The sequence below is a fragment of the Sminthopsis crassicaudata genome, chromosome 2 (assembly GCF_048593235.1).
Source record: "Sminthopsis crassicaudata isolate SCR6 chromosome 2, ASM4859323v1, whole genome shotgun sequence".
NCBI classification, from domain to species: Eukaryota; Metazoa; Chordata; class Mammalia; order Dasyuromorphia; family Dasyuridae; genus Sminthopsis; species Sminthopsis crassicaudata.
In genome coordinates, this window is record NC_133618.1 from 75633207 (window position 1) to 75659899 (window position 26693).

General features: G+C 36.1%; 1 protein-coding gene across 1 annotated transcript in view; it reads left to right on the forward strand.

Annotated features, from left to right (window-relative positions):
• The window catches only part of ADAMTS18 (ADAM metallopeptidase with thrombospondin type 1 motif 18), a 165699-nt gene that overhangs the window by 122074 nt on the left and 16932 nt on the right, over positions 1–26693 (forward strand). Inside the window, exons 15-16 of the mRNA XM_074286587.1 lie at positions 21479–21620; positions 23327–23453. Coding sequence (XP_074142688.1) covers positions 21479–21620; positions 23327–23453 — 269 coding nt within the window. The remainder of the gene's footprint in view (positions 1–21478; positions 21621–23326; positions 23454–26693) is intronic.

Genomic DNA, 26693 nt, shown 5'->3' on the forward strand with positions numbered 1-26693 from the left:
CTGGATCCAAGTTATTCTTTGAATCTTATTTTCCATTACTCTTTTTTAAATACTATGTTCTAGTCAAACAGTACTTCTGGATAGGTAATGCAGTGGAGAGAGCACTGGACTTGAAATCAGAAGATTTAAAATCAAATTAGCCTGAGATATTTACTAGCTCTGTTACCCTGGATAAGTCACTTAAATTATTTCTCTTAGTTTCCTCATGTATAAAATGAGAAATAATAATAGTTAACTACTTTATGTAGTTCTTGGGAGGATAAAATAAGATTATGTGTTTGTAAGTGACTTTGTAAACTTTAAAGCATGCCAATTATTATGATTCTTGTTATTATTTCTACAAATTCAACATCCTTTCTCCTATTCATTTGGCAAGCTACCTGTCATGCCTGTGAATACTTTCCTTCTTCATCTCTGCCTATCCAATTCATTATCTTTCTTCAAGATTTTATTCACACATTACCTTCTTAGTCAAATCTTTCCTAATATCCTCATTAAAAAAAAAACCCTCAATTTTATTTTATTTTCAAATCCTGATTCTTTTTCTTCATCCATTAAGAAATCAAGAAAAACAAAGTCCATTATAAATATGTGTAGATAAGTAAAATAAATTCCCAAATTAACTATCTTTTTCTCTCTCTCTGTATATATATATATATATATATATATATATATATATATATATATATATATATTCAACATATAATCTGTATCGATATATATATATATATATATATGTATATATATATATATATATATATATACATATATATATATATATGTATAACTATATATCTTTCTGTCTATCTATAGATCTCCATCAGCTCTCTCTCTGGAGATGATAGCATATTTCATCATGAGTCCTTTGGAATTGTGGTTAGTTAATATGTTGATCAGAGTTCCTAAGTCTTTCAAATGTACTTCATATCCCCTCTAATTTCTCTAAAAATTATGAAATCTATGAATGCAACTAAAAAAGAGAGAGGAATGCAGGCCATACCTTAAGAGAACCAGTTAAAAGAACTAGAGATAGGAAAAGTCATATCTAGGGTGGGAGTAGGCTGGTTTTGCTTAGGCACATTAGAAGTAGGAATAGTGGTGGAAGGTGAAGTCATAGGACTTTAGTATTATTGAGAAACTTCTCAATAGTTAGAGCTTTCCAGAAATAGATGGACTGCTTTAGGGACCATGAGTTGGATGTATCCAAATGAAAACTGGATGGTCATGTCAGTCAGGGATCTCAGAGAAGGGAGTTATACTTCAGAGACAAGTTTGTCTAGCTCTGTGTTTCTCATATTAGAAGAAGTGTGATATGATAGAAAGCAGGAAACCAGGAGCCAAGAGACCAAGCTTCAGATGCAATCTCTGTCCTTAACTAGTTTTGTGGGCTTAGGCAAATAATTTTTCTTCCTTTAGAAGCTGTCTTCATCTATAAAATGAGGATGATAAGATTTGCAACAGCTAACCACACCATTTTTATAAGGAAAGTGATTTGCAAATCTAAAAGTATTATAGCTATAGGGATAGTAATTTGTACTATTTGGCCATTTATGGATGATGCTTCAAACACTAAGATTTTCTTATTCTTCTCTCACATCTCCTTATGACATTGGAGTAGCTCAAGTTATCAAAATTCATATTCTTGCAAATCCTATTGGACCTGAGAGTTTTAAAGACTATAAAGATATTTGATCATGTGGCTATTGCCCAAGGACCAGCCTTTCTAAGGACCGAGACAGTCATTATCAAATTAGCTACTGAGAGATGAACTCTTTTATGTCTTTCATGAAGACTATATACTAAAGTTGGGAGAATCTGTGATCTATATTGCCCATGTGATAAAACCATAGATCCTGGAAGTATAATGATCACACATCCCCTGACTACTTATTATGATATCATATTCAGGGAAAATGCCAAAAATGCCAAAAAATTGCCAAAAAAGCAATATGGTGTTGTAAGGAGTTGCTCTTGTTCTTATATATTGAATCAGAGTCCACCAGTGGTCTCTGCTGCTTGTTTTTGTTGTTTTGGGGGAGAATGGTAGTAAATATACTTTTAAGCTGTTGACCTAGATTTGACTTCCATCCAGATCAACTTAGTGTGGCCAGGTTTAAAGACAGCATGACTACTTGCAAGTCATTTTAGAATGGACATTCTTTTTGTGTATGAATAGGAAGCATCTAGGTGATACAGCTTATAACATTCTGGACTTGGGATCAGGAAATCTTTTAAAATTCTGTTTTAGACACAGATAGACACCAAGGTCCATTCCAACTCTGACATCCTGTAATTCCCTAACTTGCTAATAGTATCATCTAGATAACATATTTTATATTCTAAAGTTATTTTCCAAAGTCACTCTTAGGATGGACATTCTATGTTCTATATTCTATGTGTCAGATCTTTTTAAATCTCTTACCACTTGTAGCCGGTGAATATATCTACTCAAGCTAAACTAGTGCTAAGAATGATGCACAGACAAAAATATGTTAGTGTAGCTGAATTTATGACTTATTCTGTTACTTAAGTAGATGGATGACCAGAGCAAGTCACTTTTTTCCTGAGCTGAAGCTCAGAGTTTCCCTATCTGTAATATGAGTATCATAATTTTTGCTACCAAACTCATATGGTTATTGAAGGGAAATTAACCTTGTAAGCCACAGGATTGCATAAAATGGAAGTTATTTAATCCAATTCAACAATTATTAAGCCTAGAGAACATTTAACTAGTTACAAAGGAGATATAAAGTTAGACTATACCTTTATAGAATTCTGAGATACAGGAATATTTCTGTTTCTATCAATCAAACAGTAACCAACAAGTATTTATTAAGCATCTGCTATGTCCCAGGAATAATGTTAGAGGTTGAGGATATAAAGAAAAAAGAAAAAAAAAAGTTTCTGTGTTTGAGGATATTGCAACCTAGCTAAGGGAGACAATTTATACATATATAGATTTATATAAAATATAGTCAAGGCAATTTGGTGGGGAGGGCACTACTAATAGCTGGAAGGAATCAAGAAAGGCTTCTTGTAGAGGAAGATATTTAAGTATTACATGTTAATTTAATAATTTAATAGTTATATACATGATACCTGATAAACATGTAAGAGAAATGCTAAATATTTTACGAGATTTCTCTTAGCTCTAATATATTTATTCCACTTCAGGGAAAGAGATCATAAATTTAGAATTGAAAAGATGAACTATTAGGTAGCACAGTGGATAGAGCATTGTGCCTGGAGTCAAAAGGACCTGAGTTCACATTTGGCCTCAGGCACTTTACATTTACTAGATGGCCCAGGACAAGTCACTTAACTTCTGCATGCCTCAATTTCCTTATCTGTAAAATGGGTATATTGATGGGATGATCAAGTGAGATAATGCTTTGTAAAACCCTTGGCAAGATACTTGACACATAGACATTATATAAACAGTAACTATTATTTGTGGTTAATATGGTCCCAAACCCTCATTTTATAATGCAGAAATTGAGTTCCAAAGGGGTTGACTAACTTACATATGGCTACATAGACAGAAAATGTCAGTGACAAATCTTGAATGATATATATATATATATATATATATATATATATATATATATATATATATCCCCATACCCAGAAGGCTGAGAGGAGGTAAGGAGATAAATTTCAAACTCATGGGAACAAGATAAGGGATAACATCCCCTAGGATTGAGACTTAATTTTATTGATGACTCTGGTAAAACTGTCTTCTTAAGCGGAGACGTAAGGAATCTGAGTCCATTTGAGAGCTTAATGCCTTCCTCTCTAGAGACATGGAGGTAATTTAAGGTTGTTGATTTTGTTCTTTGTTCAAGTAACATGCAAACCATTGTTTGGGATCATATTGGTCATGCAGAGATTCAGACTGGTTTTAAGTTTAGCTGGAAGGTTTATTCAGGAAGAAGGACATCCTTCTGTGGCTTGAGAATACCTGGCCTCTTGTAAGGGCCACGATAAATGATCCTATGAGTGCCAGTTTCTTTATCAAGACTGTCTCCAGGTGTGAGCTGATGGCCAGGAAATTGACTGTGAGTGTTCCATTATAAAGTAACTGGATGCCTGTCTGATAAAGAGCACGAACGATGTGATGATAGCAAGGCTTGCTGTTCTATTACTGAAATTCAATCTCTTGTACTTATTAATTAGTGTTGCTCTCTTGCCTCTCCTTTCCTCCCCCAGTACATTTCACATGTTAAACCCTTTCCTACCATAGGTAAAATAAAAAAATGTTTAACTCATTAAAAAAAAATGGATCCAATTCACTAATGAACAGCTAAGAAGAATTCTTAAGTTCAAAAAATGGCATAGTAAAGTGGGAAGTTCTCTTTTGGGAAGATGGAATGTTTGAGGGTACAGTAAAGGGGAAGTGACCCTGGGCTATGAGACTGGAGATCTAGAGTGGAGTCTGAGATTTTGTCACTAGTTTTATCTGTCTCCTAGCCTTCATTTGCTTTCTGTGAAAAGCAAGGGGGTTGGAATACATTATATCCAGGGACCATTCCAGCTTTGACACTTCCAAGGATGATAGTTTATATCTTCTATTCTAAGGGTCCTCTCAGATTTAACATGGGAGTCAGGAAATGAAATGCTGTGTGTGAGGAACAAGGAAGCTACTGTTGTGTTTTATGTTCCATGGTCCCCCTTGGCTCTGCCATTCTTTGAATCTAATTACATAAACTATTTAGAAGATGAAAATGTGACTAAATCTTTGGTATAAGACAAGACCACAAATGAATGTTCCTGCATGACATCTTTACTGATGTCCTTCAAGTGACTAGTGCCCCCTGAAATAATTTTGTTTTTATTTGTATGTATATGTTCTCCTATAAAATTAATCCCAACCATGACCATTTTGCATGCATTGCATGTCTGGCCAATGTTCAGTTAATAATTCATAATGTACTTCAGTATATCAAGGATTCTGATTTCTTCAGGAGGGGCTTTGTTCACAGATCTCAGCCTGCCATGCCTAGCAGCTAGTTTCATGAGTGGTTTAGTTAAAAATTATTCATACCCTGGTCCCCAACCATCTGGGGCTGAACTCCACAAATATTTAGGCTGATCTTCAGAGAAAATAGCATTTGACTTTAGAAGACTATGATTAGAATACAGCATCAACTACTAATTAGCTACTGACTAGTCAGATAAAACTAGTTAGCTACTACTTCAACTCCCTGAGCCCACTCCCCATTTATAAAATTGTGGAATTGGATGAAATGATTTCAAAGTCTTTTCTAGATCAAATATTCTATGACTTTTATGGAGTTTTGTAGTAATTTCTACTCTTTTAAAGGTTCATAGAAAGGGTTTCAAGGCCAGCTTGTCCATTTCCCACATTTTACTTAGGAGTAAATTGAGGTATAGCGATATTAAATGGTTTGCAATGGGCACACAGAAATTGTATAGAGTTTAAACATAGGTCCCCACACTGATGCAATAGTGTTCTTATTGCAGCCTGATTCCTAAGATGAATAAACACAAGTAAAAGATTAAGCATCTGCAAGTCTGGTTCAAAATTAGAGATGATGGGTGAAGTTGTGGAAGGATCTTGAGTTATGGTTGAATAGACAGGTGGTAGCTCACTTTGGATGGCATTAATCCTTTTAAACTAGGAGATAAGGTCATCTGAGAGGGCAATTGGGAATGAAGAGGTCAAAGTCTTTCCTACTTTCTGGGGCTTTTTAGAACCCAGGGTTATCTCTACATTTTAAGACATCACAGGAGAACTTGAAGGAAGACCTGTCTTTTGATTGATAAAGTTTTATGGTAACTATTTCTGGGAATGATATATATGAAAAGTGGAACAAAATCATTTAGTCAATAAACATTGCAGTCAAGAAGGAAATGAAGAGGTCACTGAGCTAAGTGCTCTCCTTAAATGGAGGTTTTGGGAGGAGCTCATTGGTCTTCCCTCCAATCAGTGGTACAGAGGGGACTAATAGGAAGTGAGTACCAAGATTGACACCATCTTTCAGGATAATGAGGTTCCAGATGAGGTTTCTGGGAGTAAAATGGAGAAGTCAAAATGGGGACATTTGGATGGGAAATGCAGAAACCTCATCATGAACATGGAGAACCAGAAGAGGACATTCCCATCATACACTCAAAGAATGGATTATAGTTGGATACTTTGAGTGTGGCACTGAAATCCAGAAAGCAAGGCTTCCAATATTTCATCTAGAGCTTTATAGAGAGACATGGAGATGAATCACGTATGAGAAGACTTGGATGGGGGTGGCAGTGGAATGAATCCATGAACCCACTGTAGCATTCAAAATGGAAAGACCAGCATATAAAATATAATTTAGAGAAGGTAAAGCACTTTTTTTCAGGTCATATATTTGGTTAATGGTAAAGTTAAGACTTGAATTCAGCCCTTCTTATTCCTACTTCAGCTCTCCTTTCCTTATGATATCTATGGTAGCCACTCATATGGCTAAAGCCATATCTATATAATCACAAACAAGTAAGCTTAAAGTCATTTCAACTTTGATATGCTTTATAAAATATATTTTCCAATTTAATTACTTTTTTTTAAATTTTAATTTAATTTTCACTTAATAGTATTTCTCTCCAATTACATATAAAGGCAGTTTTCAGCATTCACTTTTAAGATATTTGAGTTCAAAACTTTTCCCCTTCCCTTCCTCTCCTCCCCCTTTCCCAAGATAGCAAGCAATCTGATATAGATTATCCACGTACAATTTAATATTATATATATATATGTGTGCAATTTAATATTATATATAGAATATATATGATTATATTAAACACATTTCCACATTGGACATGCTGTGAAAGAAGAATCAGAACAAAATGAAAAAAAAAATCATGAGAAAGAAAAAAACAACAAAAAAGTGAAAATAGTATGCTTTGATCTGTATTCAGACCCCACAGTTCTTTCTCTGGATGTGAATAGCATTTTCCAACATGAATCTTTTGGAATTGTCTTAGATCATTTGGTTACTAACTTGCTTCATTGGCTTTATGCAAAACTTTTTATATTTAATGTAATACAAATTACTTATTTTATATTTCATAATGTTCTCTATCTCTTGTTTGGTTATAAATTCTTCACTTCTCCATAGATCTGACAGGTAAACTATTCCTTGCTCTCTGACTTTGCTCATGGCATCACCTTTTATGTCTAAATCATGTACCCATTTTGACCTTATTTTGGCATGTGGTATGAGATATCAATCTATACCTAGTGTCTGCCATAATGTTTTCATGTTTCATGTTTTCCCAGAAGTTTTTGTGAAGTACTTGTTCTAGAAGTTGGAGTATTGGGGTTTATCAAACAGTAGATTACTATTGTCATTGACTATTGTGTCTTGTGTATCTAACCTATTCCACTGATCCACTACTCTTATTTCTTAGCCAGTACCAAATGGTCTTGATGACTGCTGCTTTATAATACAGTTTTAGACTTGGTATACCTTCCTTTGAATTTTTTTTCATTAATACCTTTGATGTTCTTGTCCTTCTGTTCTTCCCACTGTTGAATTTTTGTCTTCCCACTGTTTTCTACAGCTAAAAGTTACAGATGAGCTTCAAACCAATAAAATCTCAGGTCTTTAACATATCATAGTTCTCTGTACTTTAATCATATTCCCTTACTACACTGTGAGTTACATGGATCAAGGACACTGTCTTATTCTTGCATAGACTATACTCATTCCATAGAATATTACCTCCTTGAATGTGGGGTCTGATTTTTAAAATATATGTCTGCCTCCCAGTGCCTATTATTCCTTTCAGATGTATCTAGTTGTTGTCAGTTGTGTCCATATCTTTAAAATGCTTTTGGGGGTTTCTTGGCAAAAATAATATAGTGGTTTGTGATTTCATTGTCCTGCTGATTTTACAGATGAGGGAATTGAGACAAACAGGATTAAGCAACTTACTCAGGTTCACATAGCTACTAAATAACTGAAGTCTAATTCGAACTCAGGCCTGTCACTCTATCTACTGTCCCATCAGGTGTCTTGCACATAGTAATTATCTAAAGTCTGTTGAGTTGATTAATTATCTAAGTTCTGTATCTATTTCAGTTAAAAGCACAGTGCTCTATAAACATAAATATTTAAAGTTTTATGAAGGAATGAATGAATGCAAAAAAAAAAATTAAAGATAAGATTTGAATCCAAGTCCTCTAACTTTCAAAGTCATTGATCTACACAAAGCTGCCTCTTTAAGTGAAACATTTTCTTATAAAATGTAAATATAGTAATAGAATGATGAGCCTGTTTTCCATTAAAAATAGTGTTGTAACTCTCAAAAAAGTTCTTCAATGTGATACCAGAGTTTTTGTTTCTTTCCCCCTCCAAATATTATAAACAATGAAGAGAAACACCCGCAATCTTAGTGCCAAGACTCCCCAGAGTATCTTAATCTACCCCTGAGTTTCAGAAATATATTATTTTAACATTCACATTAAAATGAGCAGCAGAAGAACAGGAGTGATTTCCTCCAGAGGATTCTGCTTATCCATTGTTTTAACTCCATGGGCTCAGAGCCAGGCCTACACTCCCTCCCTGCTGAATGGGGCTGGGAGATTCCAGCCCAGCCTGTGGTTTTCAGCCTGAAGAAGCTGTAAATTTTATAATTCTGTGCCCCGCAGTCAGAACAGCTAAGGGTTGCGTCTGAAGTCAGGTGGCTCGTGTGTGTGAAAGGGAGACATTAACCAGCTCTCCTGAGGGCCTGGAAACATTTACAGGGCTGTCTGCCAGCTGTAGACTTGGGAGCAAATGCCAGTGGGCTGGACATTCTCTGGCTTGCATCCAGTTAAGTAGACAGAGTCCCTGGAGCTCTTTCTGGATGTGTCTGCTGAATAACTCAGTTGCAATATTCCACATTTAGTGTGAGACTGTTCAGAAATGGTTTTGTTGGGATATGTTTCAAAATGTATTAGTAGGAAGTTCTGTTCTTACATGCAATTCTTCTTGATGGGGGAAGATGGATTTTCTTGAATTAATTCTGCAAATAAATCTTAAGATCATGGGATTTAGAGCTGGAGGTATCTTTGGAATGTCCAAATACATCATTATACAGATAGGGAAACTGAGGCTCAGGAAAGTGAACCTGGCCAGGGTCATGCAGGTGACCAGAAACTAATGAAGTTCCAACTTCAAATCTAATGCTCTTCAAACTATGTCAAGTGGCCACAAGACAATAGTGACAAGGCTCATGAATATTGTTCTCAGCAATATCCAGATGTTGTACCCTGCATCAATCAATCAACATTTAATTCAGTGCCTACTGTGGGCTGGGCACTGAGATACATGCTGTGGATAAAAAGATAAAAGTTCCTACAATCTTGGTAGGGGGAAAAATGTGTATGTGTATATATACAAATATATGTATGTTTGTATGTGTTTGTATAGGCTAGGAAAATACATTATATAATATATATGCTAGGAAAACATGTGTATGTATACAAACATGTGCATGTATATGTATATATACTTTGTTGTTGTTTAGTCATATCTGACTATTTGTGACCCCATGAATTATGGGATTTTCTTAACAAAGATATTGGAGTTGTTTTGCCATTTCCTTTTCCAGGAGATTAGGAGAGAGATTAAATGACTGCTCAAGATCACATAGCTAATAAGTATTTAAGGTCTTTCTGACTCCAGATCAAGTGCTCCACTGAGTATGTATGTACACATGCATGCAAATCAACATATGTGCATATGCACATAGGTGAATAATGTACATGTTGATACATGCTTATATACATATATGAACATGCATAGACATATAGGTGTGAATATATAATATATGATACATATATACAATAGGATTTAGGGGGAAGACACTAGCCTTTGGGGTAGAGATAAGGAAAAGCTTCATGCAGAAGGTGGCTGTTGAGATGAACCTTAAAGGGAATTAGGAATTCTCAGGAGCAGAGACAAGGAGGAAGGGCACTCCAGGCATTGGAGACAAAGCCACAGATATAGGATATAAAGTACTATATATGAAGAAGAGTAAGAAAGCCAGGAGGGCTGGAGCCTGTTCTTAGAACTGTTGTCATTATAATAACAGCTCACATTTTCAATCATGCTTTTGGTTTAAGTATCAATCTGCTGATGATAACTCCATTAGGTTGGCCACAGTATCTCATTTGAAAGATGGAGAAATGGAGGTTTGGAGAAGATAATTGATTTGCTCACAGTGACATAACCTACAGGATTTAAATCCAGGATTTAAAACCTAGTCTGGTACTCTTTCCATCAAACCACTTTGTTTAAGTTATTTTAAATGTTCTAACATGCTGTCACATGTTTTTTTAAATGCTCCCACATTCAACTGTTTCCTCTCAACTTTGACACATTTTGTGCAACATAGGATCGGTGGGATAGTTTCATTGTGTCTCCAAAGACAGTAAGAAACATATTTTCCCTGGAAGCTTTGTCATCTCATCTAGCATTATCCATAATAAACACAAAGTCTAATAGGAAGACAGTTGCAATGAATGTATCAATCTTTTACTCAGGATTAAAAGAGAGAAATTATGGAAAGAATCTGACAGAATACAATCCCCAGTCAGCATCTGCTTCAGTGGTCAGTATAAAAATGGACACAAGGGAGAATGGTAAACCTATATTACTAGAAAACAAAACTCAGTTTGGGTAAAGGAAGAGACCAAGGATTTGAAAACTATTCAGAGGACTTAGCCCTATATAGCATGAGGACTGTCCTCAAGAAGAAAGAAAGAAGAGATTCTGGATATGGCAATCAGTAAAGAAAATCACATAAAATGAAATTGACTGTGTCTTCCCAGAGAAGGAATGACTAGGGGATCACTGATGGGTGACCATCATACAGCTCATGAAAATTGCTCTCATGAGTAACCCAATCCGTACCCCACAGTAATCATTAATATTCAGCAACTGCTGTGAGCTGGGCAAGGGGTCACATCCTAGGGATAAAAAGATAAGAATCAAACATTCCCTTGCCTTCTTACAGTCTTGTTAGGAGGGAAATGTGTGTATATATCCAAACATATGATATATATGTGTATATATACTTTGTTGTTGTTGTCATGTCCAATTCTTTGTGACCCCATGGACCTTACTGTAGAACTTAATTTTATATATGTAGTCACATCATCAACAACATAGAGAAGATGCCAAAATCACTATCAAGTTAGAAGGGAAAATAAGGATAAGAATACAACTCTGCGTACAATAGTTTTCACCTGGCTTCTTCAAGTGAACCATCCATGCCAAAAATAGGAAATGGAAAAAGACAATTTATATTGACTTGGGATGGATGGATGGGTTGGAGGGCAGCCAAGTGGAGCAGTGGATAGAATAGCAGGCTTGGAATTAGGAAATTGTGATCCTACCAGCTGTGTGACTTTTTAAGTCACTTAACCTCCATTTGTGTGTTTCTTCATCTGTAAAATGGGGTTGATAATAACACATATCCCAGAATCATTGTAAAGATTTAATAAAGGAATAATTATAAAGAATTTACCATGATGTCTGTCACATAGTAAACATTATATAAATGTTAGCTATTTTATTATTATTATTATTTGGAGCCAGCCAACTCAGGTCTAAATGCTACTTCAGATGTATGTTAATTGTGTAATTAATATCTTAACCTTTAAGAGTCTTGGTTTCTTTGCTTGCAAAGTGGGGAATCATGCTTGTATCATCTACTTTACAGGACTGCTGTTAGGAAAGCACTTTTCTAATCATAGAGTGACAGAAAATCATTGATTATTATTGTTACTATCATTGGTGTTTCTTGCAAAAGTTGAAGTGATATAAAGCCATTTATGGAAGGCTAAAAGAATCCCAGAAACCATCTTAGCCAGAAGATAGGAGAAAGCTGGGCAGGGTCCAGATGGAAGAGGGATTCCTGATAGATGGCTTAACAATACTTGAGAAAAAATTTAAATTATGAAAATCCCATAGTAGTCTAGATTATGACATGTAGTTGGATAACCAGTTTGTTATATTTATGCATAGATATATACACATATGTACATATGTGAATGTTAAAACAGATCTACATACATGTATGTGCATGTGCAGATTATAGCATTTAGAGCATGTAGGAACTTTGAGGATCAGCTCCCCTTGGGGGAGAAAATCGTGACTGAGAGGGGAAGATGACCTTCCAAAGTAGCAGAAGCAGCACTTGAACCTAGGTCATCTACTCTCTCACCACTGTACAGTGATGTCTTTGTCCCTTTTATATTCCAGTTCTCAAGTCTTAGAGACAAGACCATTGAGTAGTTCCGTTAAGTTAGTAATGCACTAGAAAGTTGGGAGTAAATATTAGTGAATAAACAGCCACCTACTGACTGCACATTAGAAAGTGACCTGTCAAGGTGTTCTTGGTAAGCTTAAGAGGCCAGTTAAACATATTGCTCAATCCCTGGATCTACCTGAGGGACTTGCAGGGGGGAGGAGACAAAGGAGAGAGTTTAAAATCTACCTCCTTCTGAAAAGAGAGGGTTGAAATCCATGAAAGAAAACCAAAAAGAGAAACGGAAAAGCATGAAGTGGGGCAAGGTGGGTAAAGAATAAAAAGAAAAGGAACAAACAAATCAAAAATGATTGAGGCAGATCACTTACATTTGGTTGGAAGATGAGGAATTTATCATTTTCTAAGTTAGATTCACTAAGAATAAAACTTTTATTTTAGGTATATTTTCTCTCACTTAGAGTGTGTACACCTTGAAAACAAAGAATATCTCAGTTTGTTTTTTTTCCCATTCCCAGGACTTAAGATAGTGTTGGGCACATAATAATAGTAATCCCTTATTGTCGTTTCCTCGTTTCAGTTATGTCTGTCATGAGTTGCTATGGGGTTTTCTTAATAAAGATACCATTTCCTTCTCAAATGGATTAAGTCAAAAAGATATTAATTGACTTGCTCAGGATCACACAGCTAGTGAGTGTCATGAGACTAGATTTGAATTCAGATCTTCCTGATTCGACTTAATCCACTGGGCCACCTAGCTGCCACCAAGGCAAACAGAGATTACGGGACTTGCACAGGATCACACAACTAATGTAGTCAGATTTGAATTCAGATCTTCCTGACTCCCAGCTCAGTGCTCTATCTACTGAGTCACCTAGCTGCTTCATAGGAAACATTGTAAAAATGCTTTTTCATTCATTTATTAGGAGAGTCTGCATGAAAAGAATGCTAATTTTGAGAGTCAGCAAGATGTAAGTTTGGATATTTACTAGTTTTACTGAAATTTACTAGTTTTACTTTTACTTCTCAGTTTCTTCTTCAGTAAGCACTTTGTGGATACCACTTTTTATTATTATGCCCAAGACAGTTTAGTAGGATCAAGAAATTGTAAAGCCCATAGAATAAAAGGAGACATTGGGTAGAGATCTGTGAGTCAGCCAGCCCAGGATTTAAAGACAGAAGAATACTATACATAGCCTGCTTTAAACTGGATTGAAAGCCAGACCTAGAATCAAGAAAACTCATCTTTCTGAGTTCAAATCTGGCCTGAGACACTCACACTCAGGACCCTGGACAAGTCACTTAACCCTGTTTGTCTCAGTTTCCTCATCTGTAAAATGAACTGGAGAAGGAAACAGCAAATCATTCTAGTATCTTTATCAAGAAAACCTCAAATGAGGCCAGACAAGACTGAAATTACTAAATAATTCTTGTTCAATTTAGGAGGCAAAGTTTCAGTGGATGATGCTCCAGTCTTATAGACCAAGAAATTTTAGGATTACTTTTGGCACTCTTGAACAGTTTACTTTATAAATTGAAAAGTACCCTAGAAACATGAGTGGCTGTTATTTAAATATCATTCTCTTTTGATATTTTCTATTTTATTCATCCAATTTTTTACATTATTTTTGAATTGTTGTTGATAGTTAAGTAGCTACTTCATTGATAGTTTTTTTTGAAAGAAGAATTCTTTTTAGTTATATATATGGAAAGAGAATATATGTTTCTTGAGGGAAGGATTTTTAATTTTATCATATCTCCTATGCTTATATAACTTTGCAGTTAATAAATGTTGTTTAATTGGTTCAGTGATAATAATGGCCTTCAATTTTCTCCTCTAAGGTTAGACTAGCTCATGCTTAGACTGATAATAATACCTCATACTTATATAATGTTTACAATTATATGTCACAACTTCAAGGTCCTATTAATACAGTTCTTTGACTTCCATGCCTTAGTTTATGGTCTTTATAAAATGCTGTAGCTAAAAAGATGTTCAACTCTGATGTTCAACCTTCTATCAAAAGCCTCTTTCTCAGTACTTAGCTAGGAAGTTACTCAAATTACAGATGATGTCCTTTAGGTTGCTGGGAGCCTTCGTGGATCAGTATGACCTACTAAAGTGCCCCAACACCCTTTGGGAGGACAGAGTACAAGAAGACATAAGGGACCAAGTTCTTAAGAGTTACAATATGTCTATACTTCAAAGATCTGTGGTTTCCTTATGGAAAGGGGCTTCTCTCTACCTATACAAATCATTGCTCTTAATAGATTCCCACCTTAAAAAGTCCTCTATGATTATTAATCCTCTGATGATGAATTCATCCATGCTTGATTCATAGATAATAGACATAATTTACAAATCCTGGAGAAATCTCTTTCCTAGATAACTGAGAATCATAGAACGTTGCTGAAAGGGATCTCAGGGGAAACCAAGGCAACAAAAACCCAGGAGGTTATTCATGCCAAAAGTATAAGTATTAAAAATCAGAGGAAAGACTTGAATCCAAGGCCTTTGATCTGGAATCAGTGACTGCAAAATATAGGATTTAGGGAAAAAATCTATCAGGATCATGGTCTCACCATGAGGATTCTGACACCTGGGTTCCCCATGAACCCTTAGGGAGGGGGGAAGGAGCTGTTACTTTGCTGTCATAGATCTGTTAATATTGATAATCTTCCACTGCCCCTACCCTCTCCTCATTGAATGATTGGGGGAAGGGGGTTCATGCATTGTGTCTATTTTGTGTCACAAAGACTATGGTTTTCTGCACTACCTTCCCCAGCTCTATCATAGTGCAAAGTAAAGGTGTTTAATAAATGTTTATTGAGAGACTGATTGAATACATGTATAAGACTTTATGATTCATAATTGAGATTTAAAAATTATACATTTCCTAGCAGACTCAAGTATGGCGAAGCTTCCACTGGTATTAAGATTAGACTAAAGTAAGAGGAACTGGAGCCAGGGATACCAGCTAAGATGTTACAGCTCAGTGAGAAGTGATGAACTAGCTTGGTTGAAGTAAGTGGAAATAAGAGGATGGGTATGATAGATGTTTTAAAGGATGGACTGAAAAGGTTTGAGAACTGAATGTACAACTGTTTCTTCTCTACTCTACATGCTTCTAATAATATAGCCTAAAGCCATTTTAGATTTTTTTTTTTGTCTGTATTGTCACTCTTTTGGTCTCTCCATATTAACACTGGGTCATTAAGAATTTAATTCTCACAAATCACCCCTATTTCCCCTTCCTTTGTCAATGAATAGAATAGTTCAAATCAGGCAGGAGAAGATAGGGCTGTGATTCTGTAATACTGTGCAGGCTTGTTGAGCCCTTCCTGCCCCCCTTTCTTCTCCCCAGCTTGATTGTAATTCCTGTAAGTCAGTCCCATTAGTTGAAGGGGGAGAAGGAAAAGGTTGGGGCTCACCCTGGGCTTGTCTACAGCTGAATTTATCATATATCTTCAATTTATAAGGGAAATGAAGTGACATGTTAACTCCCATAACGAATATGCTGCGAATGTAATACTTCTGTGGAAATTCATGTTCAATTATATATAAAGTCTCTGAAATGCCTGTTTTTACTTAATAGAGCATTAAAACAGTCACCAAAACATGGCGAAAATCCTAAATATGGAAAGTATAATGTTTATTCAAAATGTATGAAATGTTATCTTAACCCAAACAGATGGCTCGGTTAGGATGTCTGCATGATTTGGTTGCAGTAATGGGCTCTGGGGGAAAAAAAGAAAGGAAAGGAAAAAAAAGCTCCAGAGAAGGGGCACAGATAGTTAACTGAGACATTAGAGCTCTGATTGAAAAGGTTTCCATTTCTGACCACGGAGGCCCTGGTATTTGGGGTTTTAGTGGAGTCATCCATAGAAAACAACTGTAGAATAAATGAATGAATGAATGAATAAGCATTTATGAGATGCTTGTTGTATTCTGGATACTTTGCAAGTAGAAAAAAGGCTGTTTCTCTGAGATAGTAAGAAGTCAGGTGTCATGAGATTTAGAAGTAAAATGACTCTTAAGAGATCATCAAGTTCATCTCCATTTCAGCCCTATCTTTACAGAAAAAGAAACAGTAAAAGAGCTGGGACCCAGATTCTGGTTTTCACATTGCCAAGGAGAGTTCTACTTCCACCCCACCATGTTACCACACCATCTTTATTTTGAGAATGATAATAGCTAGAACATATCTAGTTAATATTGTCTAATTATATCTTCAATGAAGTTTCTGTGTTCTCTGTTGGTGTTAGGTTCCCTTCAATGGGTACAAATCACAAGCTTTTTCATCCCATCCTATTCTTGTCTTTGCCTTCCCATAAATCCACCAAGAACATCAGGATCCTGCAGTCACTAGACTGGAGGCTTTTCTCTAGTTATCTGAACATTCTTTGAATATAGTACTCAGGTGGCCCATGGGATGACTGAAGCATTCATTGCCTCTTGGCATCAGGATAGAGAGGATACTGATATCATTTCCATCCTTCTGTCAGACTAGAAACAATTGCATTTGGCATCTATTATTTAGCAAATATATCTAAAGAAAATAGGAAGCCGCTAGCTGATGTGATTCTTCCTTGCATCTCCCGGGTCCTGTCTCTACAAACTCCACTCCCAAATAGCATTTGAGATGTGTTTTCTATTGATTCTATCAGTATCAGCTTTACTCAATATGGCAAAACTTCCTTTCCCATTCTCATGTACATGAATATCAATGATAACATCATAAGATTATAGGCTGGATAGAAACTTAGAGATCATTTAGACCAATCTCCTTCTAAGATGAGAAAATCAAGAACCAGCTTGAATAAGATGGCGTGAGTTCCTCAAAGTCTTAACAATTGGTAAGGAAAAGTGCTGGTATTAGATCCCTAGTCCTTGGATCCCAATCATACTACTCTTTGTATTATACACACTCCCTTTCAATAAACCTTTATTGAACACCTATCGCATGCACAACACTGTGCTTCATCCTGGGGGGGAATACAAAGTTTAAATAAGAAATAATCTCCTCTTCATAGAGTTTACAGTCTAATAGTAGGAGAAAATATATATAAAAGTAACATGATTAACACATTAGTTGGTTGATTGATTATTATCCATTCTTGAAGAGGACCAAAATGGCATCACCATATTAGAATCAAGTTACAATATGTCCAACTATAATCATACCAATATGAGCTAGGAATGCTTGTAGAAATAGTCTTGTGAATATTTGGAGGAGGTTCTTTAAATCTGCATATATCATATTTCTTTTGAGTTACTTCAATTCTGCTTTGCAAATAGAGCACAACACCTTCTGTGATGAGGGCACGCTATCCTTGGCAATCCTGTGCCAATGTCTCTCCCATGTCATGCGATTAATTCCAGAATTCTTAAGAGAGACCTTGAGAATGTCCTTGCATTTCTTTTTCTGAACATTATGTGAGTGTATTAGTAAGGCATAAACAAAAAAAAAGATACTTTTGGAACTGATGAGATTGGGGAAGAGTCTTTGAATTGAGTTTCAGAGCATGTAAGACTTCAAAAGATAAAAAAGGGTATGGATGTGGAAAGCTTTAAAGTGTATTTATAGTGGTAGAGGAGTAATAGAGTGCCTAGAGTTATATTCTTAGAATGGGTACCACACAACCTTCTTTAATGGGGGACAGGTGCCCTATGACTTAGACAAGACCAAAATTTTTAAAGGAAGGAAGGTGCCTACAAGAAGCCAAGAATGGTGGGAAGAATCCTAAATTTGGAGAAGACCTTGGATTCAGTCTAGCTCTGTTACCTATTACCTATGTGATCTTTGGTATGATCTTATATTTAAAAGAAGGGGTCAGGCTAAAATCCTCTGTAAGGTCCCTTCCAATTCAGAATCCTATTAATCTATAATTGTCCTGCTCTCTTTTGCCCAGTTAGATCCAACAAATCTGTATTCAACAATTTTGGGCACTCTGTTTTTAAAAGGACATTGACAAGTTAAGCCATTACCCTGAAGAGGTTAGCCAGTTTGGTGGGGACACTAGTGCTATTCTATGCAAGAACTATTTGAAGGAACTAGAGATATCTAGCCTGGAAGACAGAAGGTTTTTTTGGGGGGGGGAGGTGGGAAGGGAGGAAGAGAATCATAATTGTGATATTTAAAAAACTGTTATGGGGAAATGGGATTAGACTCGCTTTGCCTAGCCCTAGGAGGTAGAATTATAAGTTAATGTCTTGGGGGAGTTGCAGAAAGGTGATTTTGACACAATTTTGAATTGTGCAATAATGGAAAGGGCTGCCTTAGGAACTAGTAATTTCCCCTCATTGGAGTTGTTCAGGTAAAGACTAGAAGAGAACTATTGTCAGAAATGTCATAGAGACAATTTATTCAGCAAGCAGAAGGACTAAATGACCTCTTAGGGATTCTATGATTTCTATTTCTAATCAAAACCATCCTTCCCTCATTGGTACACATTCATCCTTAGCTCTAATGATTGGTCCTTGAATGAGTTCCCTGTTCAAAAACTCCTAAGAGGAGAAAACAGCAAATTCTATTCAGGTTTGAATCTGAACAATGTTGGAGTAGTAAAAGAGGAAAAGGAGAGACAGAAGATACTGTTGTATAAGCAATGTGAATTGAATTTGTCTTGGGTTCTCTCACCTTTTCTCAATACAGCCTTTGAGCTGAATCAAATGCATTACCCATTTCTCTATCCCATGATATCCTTTTTTCCCCATCAAATCCCTCACATACTAGGTTCTAGGACACAGGTTATTAGAAAAGATATATTGTTTAATACTTTAGGATTCTCAAGTTACTGATCAGACACTTGCCTTAGGGTTGCAATTACTCAGTTAGTTAACTAGCGCCTGGCACCTATGAGGGACTTTATAAATATTTGTTGATTGATTGATTGATTGAACTAGCAAGCAAATATTTATTTATGACCTGCTAAAGTCTCTGCTAAGACCCAAGGCAATGCTTGCATAGTGTAGGCAGGATATTGCAATCTCAACTCTGTATGCTGTGTAAACATCCTTCTTTTAGTCTGGTGGAAGGATCAGACAAAGTCAAAAGCCCTAGAGTAGAAACTTAGCTCTGCCATTCAATAGTCATGTGATATTAGGCAATTCTCCTTTCTCTAAAACTTATTTTACTCAGCTGAATAATAGGAAAGATTAAATGGGATAATAAGATAAGGGGAGGAAGGGAAATAAGCATTTTTGTAGTTCTTATGTGCCAGAGGTCCTTCTCAAAGAGCTCCAGGTGATGCCATGATAAGTAAGAGAATTGGATTTGAGTGAGGGAGGGCTATGTAAGATCACCTGCCTCACTTTCCCTTCTAGAACCATGTATGTCCAGTGACCAAATATATTGGAGATGACCCTGGATACAGTGGGAGACCTCGACCTTTTTAAGCCATTTTCAACAAGTCTCAGTTTGACTTAAGCCATAGCCATTCAGTGATTAAGGTTAGGTAGCAACTGAGGCAAAGAATCTCCTCTTTCATTTAGTCCAAAACAAAAATCTAAATAAATAAATGAGTGAATAAATCTGATAAGGAATGACTCTCTGGGTTTCTGGCCAAAGCAGAAATGACTGCTATGTACATTCAATCTGAGTCAATCAGGATTCAAATAATGACCAAAGGGGACACAGTCTAGGAACCATTGGTGGCCAATTAGAATCAGATTGGTTTTGGTATAAGGCATGATCCTTAAGAAAAAAAATCTAGCCAGTAAACCCCAAGTTACTTTGGGAGGGTCCCCAGTCAGTATGCTTAGAACTTTTTTTTTTTAAACAAATAATAGCACATTTGATACTTACAAAACTCCTGGGAAGTAGACATTATAATTATCTTCATTTTACAAGTGAGGAAACTAAGGAAAATGGAGACTTACCCGGGATCATATAGCTAAGCAAGTCTTCCTGACTCAAGGTCCAGTGCTTCTGTACCATCAATTGTCTCAAATAGGGTCACAGGATTAAAAGCTAGAAATTATCTTAAAAGTGATCAACACATTGTGTGGGACAGTATCAACCACAAAAACAATCAGAGACTCTCAGAGTAAGAAAAAGCTAAAAATGGTTTATTATGGCTTTTCAAGAAGGGCATCTCCCATCTAACAAGGTATTTGTCAGTATAAGGAGTACAAAGTAAAAACTGCAAAACCCAAGATTATATAGCCTGAAAGCAGAAGTCCCCATCCTCCCAGCCAGACCTTTTCTCCTGTTGTTTGGGGGAGTCCAGATCCTAATCTAATCTAATTACATTCTAATCATGGAAATCTAACCCAGAAATAAGAGAATTAAAAAAGAAGTATTTACATGCTAATTAAGAGGTGGTGGGAAACTGAAGGGAACAAACACTTAGAACTTTTTTAGCTACAGCGTTATTATTAGTCTCAAGCTTCACAACATTATTTTGTTTCTGAAGAAACTGAGGCTCAGAGAGGGGGAAGTCACTTTTTTCAAATTTCACAGCTAGTAATTGGTAACACAAAACTAGTCTCTCCTGAGTTATATCAATCAGGAGTTCTTTTCCTGACTGCTTTGTAAATCTATGCTATGATAGTGTAAACTATTAGGATTAGGAGACCAAACCCCTCATTTGGGAAATTCAGGAAATAGATCCAGTGAAGGAAGGAATTTGCCCCAAATTTAAAGATAGTAGAATCAAGATCAAAACCAGACTAATTAGGTGGTGCTGTGGATAGAGCACCAGCCCTGGATTCAGGAGGACCCCAGTTCAAATCTGGTCTCAGACACTTAACACTTCCTAGCTGTGTGACCCTGGGCAAGTCACTTAACCCCAGCCTCAGGGGGAAAAAAAATCCAGACCAATTCATTTTCAACACTGTACTCTTTCCATGATATCATAGTGCCTTCTCTTCATTATTATTAATCATCATTATCATCATCATCATCATCATCATCATCATCATCATTATAACATGAGGATGAGAAGCTTTGGGGAAATAGTATGTAATACTTCTTAATAATGTCTTGTTGAAATCACATGTTGATCATATGTGTTTTAAAAAGTGACTAGGAGATGCTAGATCTGAATTTCAGATTTAGAATCCTAAATCTTGTGAATCTGTGCTCTTTGAACCAGAATACAAAACACCTTTGAAGTTTCCAGGATTGTGTGGCCATGTCTAAAATGTTGAAGGAGATTTAAGGGCTAGATTTAACATTTGTCCTTCATCCCTCTCCTTTCATCTAACCCTCTGCAGATTCTGATGCAAGGCAAAAATCCAGGAGTCTCATGGAAATATACCCTGCCCAAAGCCAAGAGCCCAACACGAACAGTAACACAAGAGCATATATACACATGGAAGACAGTGCATTCGGATTGTTCAGTCCCCTGTGGAGGAGGTAGGCAAATTTTCTAATTCATCTTCTCCTGAATCTTCTTAAAATCCATCCTCCTAACAGTTCTCTGAACAGAGTGAAATGAGCCAGTGTTAAAACTGGTCTTTCATAGGAACTCTATCGCTATAGAAAGCCAATAGAAATATCAAGAATTTGAGGTTTCTGTTGCCTCATTTTGGTATGGAAGTGACTCGCTGATCTTGAAAAGCTCTGACATTGGAGCACAAATTATGTTGTCTTACCAAGATGAAAAGTCTTTAAATATAGCACTGGTAAAAAGTAGCATAGCTAGCTGCTTTGGAAATACTATTGCTGGGATACTGTGTACAAGGTGCCACATTTTAAGAATTGCTAATCTGAAACCAATCTAGAGAAAGGTAAGAGATTGACACCTATCCACAAAAGGATGGAAGAAAAACATGAAGACTGGAGAAGGGAAGGGGCATGAGCCATGTTGGTTGTTTTGGTTGGCCCCAGATGGAAATAGTGGAGAAAAGTTGCAGAGAGTCAAATTTTGGATCAAAATAAAGAAGCTATTCTTAACAATTAGAGCCGTATTTAAGGGGAATGGGCTGCCTTGGTAGAGAGCTTCCTCTCACTGGAATCTGTATGTGTTTTTGTTGAGGATGGTAGACAGATTTCCTACTCAGTTATATGTTGGTTTAAAGGATCTCTGGGGACATGATTGTTCTGAGTTTCTATGAAATCAATAGGATTTAGATTTGAAGAACATACCTGTCAAATTGAGTATAACATGAATCAAGATTGGCAGTTTTTCTACACTGTTAGCCTCCATTTTCAGAAGACTAGTATCTCGAGAGATTGGCAACCTATTTCCCCCAGGAAAGCCATCTGTTTCACAACATATTTGCTTCGTTTCATTTCTTCCTCCCAGTGGGATATTTTGACCAGTTTTCAAATCAGGACTGAAAATTGAAACTAGACAAATATGACAAATATGAAAATATTCTATGGGAGGAAAAATGTCTGAGATTCCTTTCAGTTTTCCCCATGGGAGGTATTTCCCTGCTACATTTTTGTTTAGTGTTTCCAATTTTTTAAAATATTATCAATGCATTTAAAATATATATGGTAAATTTAAGGCTGGAACATGAAGCTATTGACAACCTGTGAAAAGAAATAGATATTTATATAACACCTACTATGTGCTCTAGTGCTTTAGCAATATGCTAAGTGCTTTATAAATATTTTCTCATTTGATCCTTATAACAGCGCTGTTATGTAGGTGCTGTTTTTATTCCCATTTAAAAGTTGAGGACACTGAGTTTATCAGAGGTTAAATGACTTGCCTACAGCTACACAGCTAGAACTTAAGTCTTCTTAACTAGGAAGGACCCTATCCACTGACCTACCTGACTGCTCTATGCCTCAGTTTCCTCATCCATAAAATGAGAGATCAGAACTAAATGATCCAGGGCAGCCAGATGGCGCAGTGGGTAGAGCACCAGTCCTGAAGTCAGGAGGACCTGAGTTCAAATCTGGTTTCAGACCCTTAACACTTCCTGGCTGTGTGACCCTGGGCAAGTCACTTAACCCCAATTGCCTAAAAAAACCAAAACAAACAAACAAAAAATTAAATGATCCAATGTTCTCTTCCAGTTCTATGTCCCATGTTAAACAACTGTTGATGTTTCTTGTTTCTTGGTTTTGGGGTTTGTTTGGTTTTTTGACTCTCAATGTTTCTTTAGGTCACATTATAGTAAAGAGCATTTGTTTACAAGATCATCTGAAGCAAGTGAATTCATCTTTCTGTAGTCTGAAGACCAAACCTGTGACTGAACCCCAAATGTGTAATATCTTTTCCTGCCCTGCATAGTAAGTGTTACTCAAAACTATCATTGTTGCATGGTGGAAGGGAAAGAACACTGGATCCAGAGTTAGGATCTTGATTCCAATCCATCTTACCATTAAATTTCTGCATGATCTTGGGCAAGTCTCTTCTATCCTCAGAAACACATGTAAATCATCTCTAACAGCCCATTCTGGGCTGGTCCTGTCTCAGATCAGTCCCAATAATTTAGGTTTGATGCCAGAATAGAATACTTCAAAGGTTATTCAATAGTTAATAAAAATATTTACTTGGTCCTAGATAGAGGAGGCTATTCCACAAGGATAGATATTAAGGAAACCTTAAGTTGATTCATTTGAGTAATGCTCAAAATATGATCCATTCACCAAGCCTTATCTACTCAGATAATGAGATGATGTCAATAATCTGGGTCTTAAGGATTGCTTCCCTATCTTTAAGGAAAAATGGACTATACACACACACACACACACACACACACACACACACACACACACATATCCTTGTCTCTCATATATATATATATGTATATATATATATATATGTATATATATATATATATATATATATATATATATATATATATATATATATATATATATATATATATACAGAAGAGAATTGGGGTATTGCTTGTTCCATATCCATATGCTTCAATCTTAGATATCATGTTATTATATACTAGGTTCTCAAGGCTCTTCCAGCTTAATTTCTAGATATCTTTTTAGAAAGGGGTTCATTTAGAGCTGTGAAGGACACAACCCTGCCTTATAAGAATCTTTGTCAACTCTATCAAAATACAGTTGGCTGAGAAAATCATGTAGAAACTTGGCTAGAAGAATTATTCTCCATGAGTTCTCCAATAGTGTGGCTAAGGGCAATTCAGACAAACTGCTGAAAGAGGCATGTGGTCCTATCCCCTGGGCCAAGTGCCACCTCGAGACCTGGTGTGTTTCTGGGGAGTCTGAGTATCCTACTACTGTATAATTTGCAGTTTGGGTTTCATGGTCTGTAGTGTACTATCATTTAAAAATTCCTATAGCTGAGTGACTTCAAAAGGCTGAGTTTTTCTTGTTGTTTTTTTTTTTTTTTTTAAAGTAGCAAATCCAAATCCTGAATTTTACAGAGGAAGAAGCTGAAGTGATTTATCTAAGATCACACACTGAATCAATGATAAATCTGAAATTCAAACCTAAGTCTAGCACTCTTTCTATCTTAATTTTCCTTCAAGGCTCAACATTTCCTCCTTCCTCCTTCTCTCCTCTATCTCTGTCCTTGTCTCTCTCTTTTTTCTTCCCTCCCTCCCTCTCTCTCTCTCCTCCTTTTCCTTCCTCTTCTCCCTCAGCCTCTCCTAAAATTCCCTGGTATTGATTTTTCTTTATCCATGACATACTGTACTACCACAACCTTCACCAGTCAGCCACAGAATGTATGCTCCTTGAGTACAGGGATTGTGTCATTGCTCTCTCTGAATAGCATAATTTAGCACAACAGTGCCTAAATTGAACTGAGTTAAACCAAAACTCATATGGGGCCAATTTATGTCGAAAGATGATTATGTTGATTCAATTGTGAAAAAAAATAACTCATCTGAGTCTTTGAAAAGGACCTTCCCTTTGTACTAGATAGGAACACAAATTATGCATCAAAGAATTACTTGATGATCAAAGGATTAAAGCAAGGGAAGTTAAGTAAATAGATAGCATTTATATGGTGTTTTGAAGTTTGCAAAGCATTTTATAAACATTATCTCATTTTATGAGCACAGCTATCCTGGGAGGTAAATGCTGTTATTATCCTCATTTTAAAATATGCTCCAGGAATGGATATATACATACATATACATATATATATATAATATATATATATGCATATATTATATATATATATCTCACACTTCCATATCATATCTACATATATTCCCTTTTGGGAATCCAAGAACTCAGAAGATGATTTTTTAAACTTATTTTAAGTGATGACAGAGAGACATAGAGGAAATATATTTTTCTGTTGCCTTTAGAATGTATTTTTAAAATATATGGAAACTTTTTTTCATTTTTAATATCAATTCCATTTGTACCAGCATTAAAATCTCAATGAAGAAATTATTTTAAATACTGCTTCCACCCCAGTTTTTTTTTTTCTATTTAAGGATCTAGGGCTGAAAAAGACTTTCAGAGCATCCTGGTCAAGGATCAGCCCTTTAAATTTACTTTCTCTACCTTGTCACACAAAGGAGTAGCCACACTTTAGTCTCACCATTATCCATAATTTTGACATCTTAACAGTATTACATTTCCCTTTCTGATTAAACTGTCCCTGCCATCTCTTCCCCTCTTGTATGCCTTCTAAACCCATTTTTATCCTCTCTATGGCTTCTAGTCTTAACACCCCTTAATTGTTCTCCTAATTCAACACCATGTTGATGATCTCACCTTTATCCCTTTTGAGTTTTGATCCCATAAATCAACTATGTATAAATTGATTTTTGAGCCATAAATTCATGGATTTTGAGATTAAAGGTCATCTAGTTCAACCTCCTTTTATTGCAGATTAGGAAACTAAGGATCCACTGACACAGCTTTTGAGAGCCAAGGTAACTGAGGAGGACTTGAGGGGAGACTCTTTATCTTAGGGTGATAAAAGTTGTTTGTCCTTCAGGTTCTTTACATATTTGAGGGGATTTCTGGTTAAACTAAGATTTCTGTAATTCCTCCAGCTCTGAGATTCATCTGAAATACTGAAAAGATGCAGTTCTGCCTAAGTGACTTGTCCAAGATTACACAAATACCTATATGATAGAGATGGCACTTGAACCCAGGTCCCTCCAAACCTTTGCCCTCTTGTCCTTCAGGTATTCTTCAAGCTTTGCTAACATAGTCTCCAATATGTGCTTTCTTTGATCCCTTTTCTGGCCTGATGAATGTCATGGGGGAGTGCCTGGAGTCAGTAAACCAGTAAGGATTTGCTAAGCACTTACGATGGGTCAGTTACTGTGCTAGACTTTGACATATCAGAGACAAAAAAAAAAAAAAAAAAAAAAAAAAAAAAATCCCTGACCCCAAGGAATTTACATTCTATTAGACAAGGATATGTACACATATTTTCACTAAAAGTTCACTGACTGCAGTTTAAGAATTCCTGCTATGGAGGATCCACTCAGTCTTTTAGAGGTCTTCCACTGGATCTTGCAATATTCATTGGGTATCATTGCAACACTTTGTTCATGCTTGCTGTTGCTAAATGTC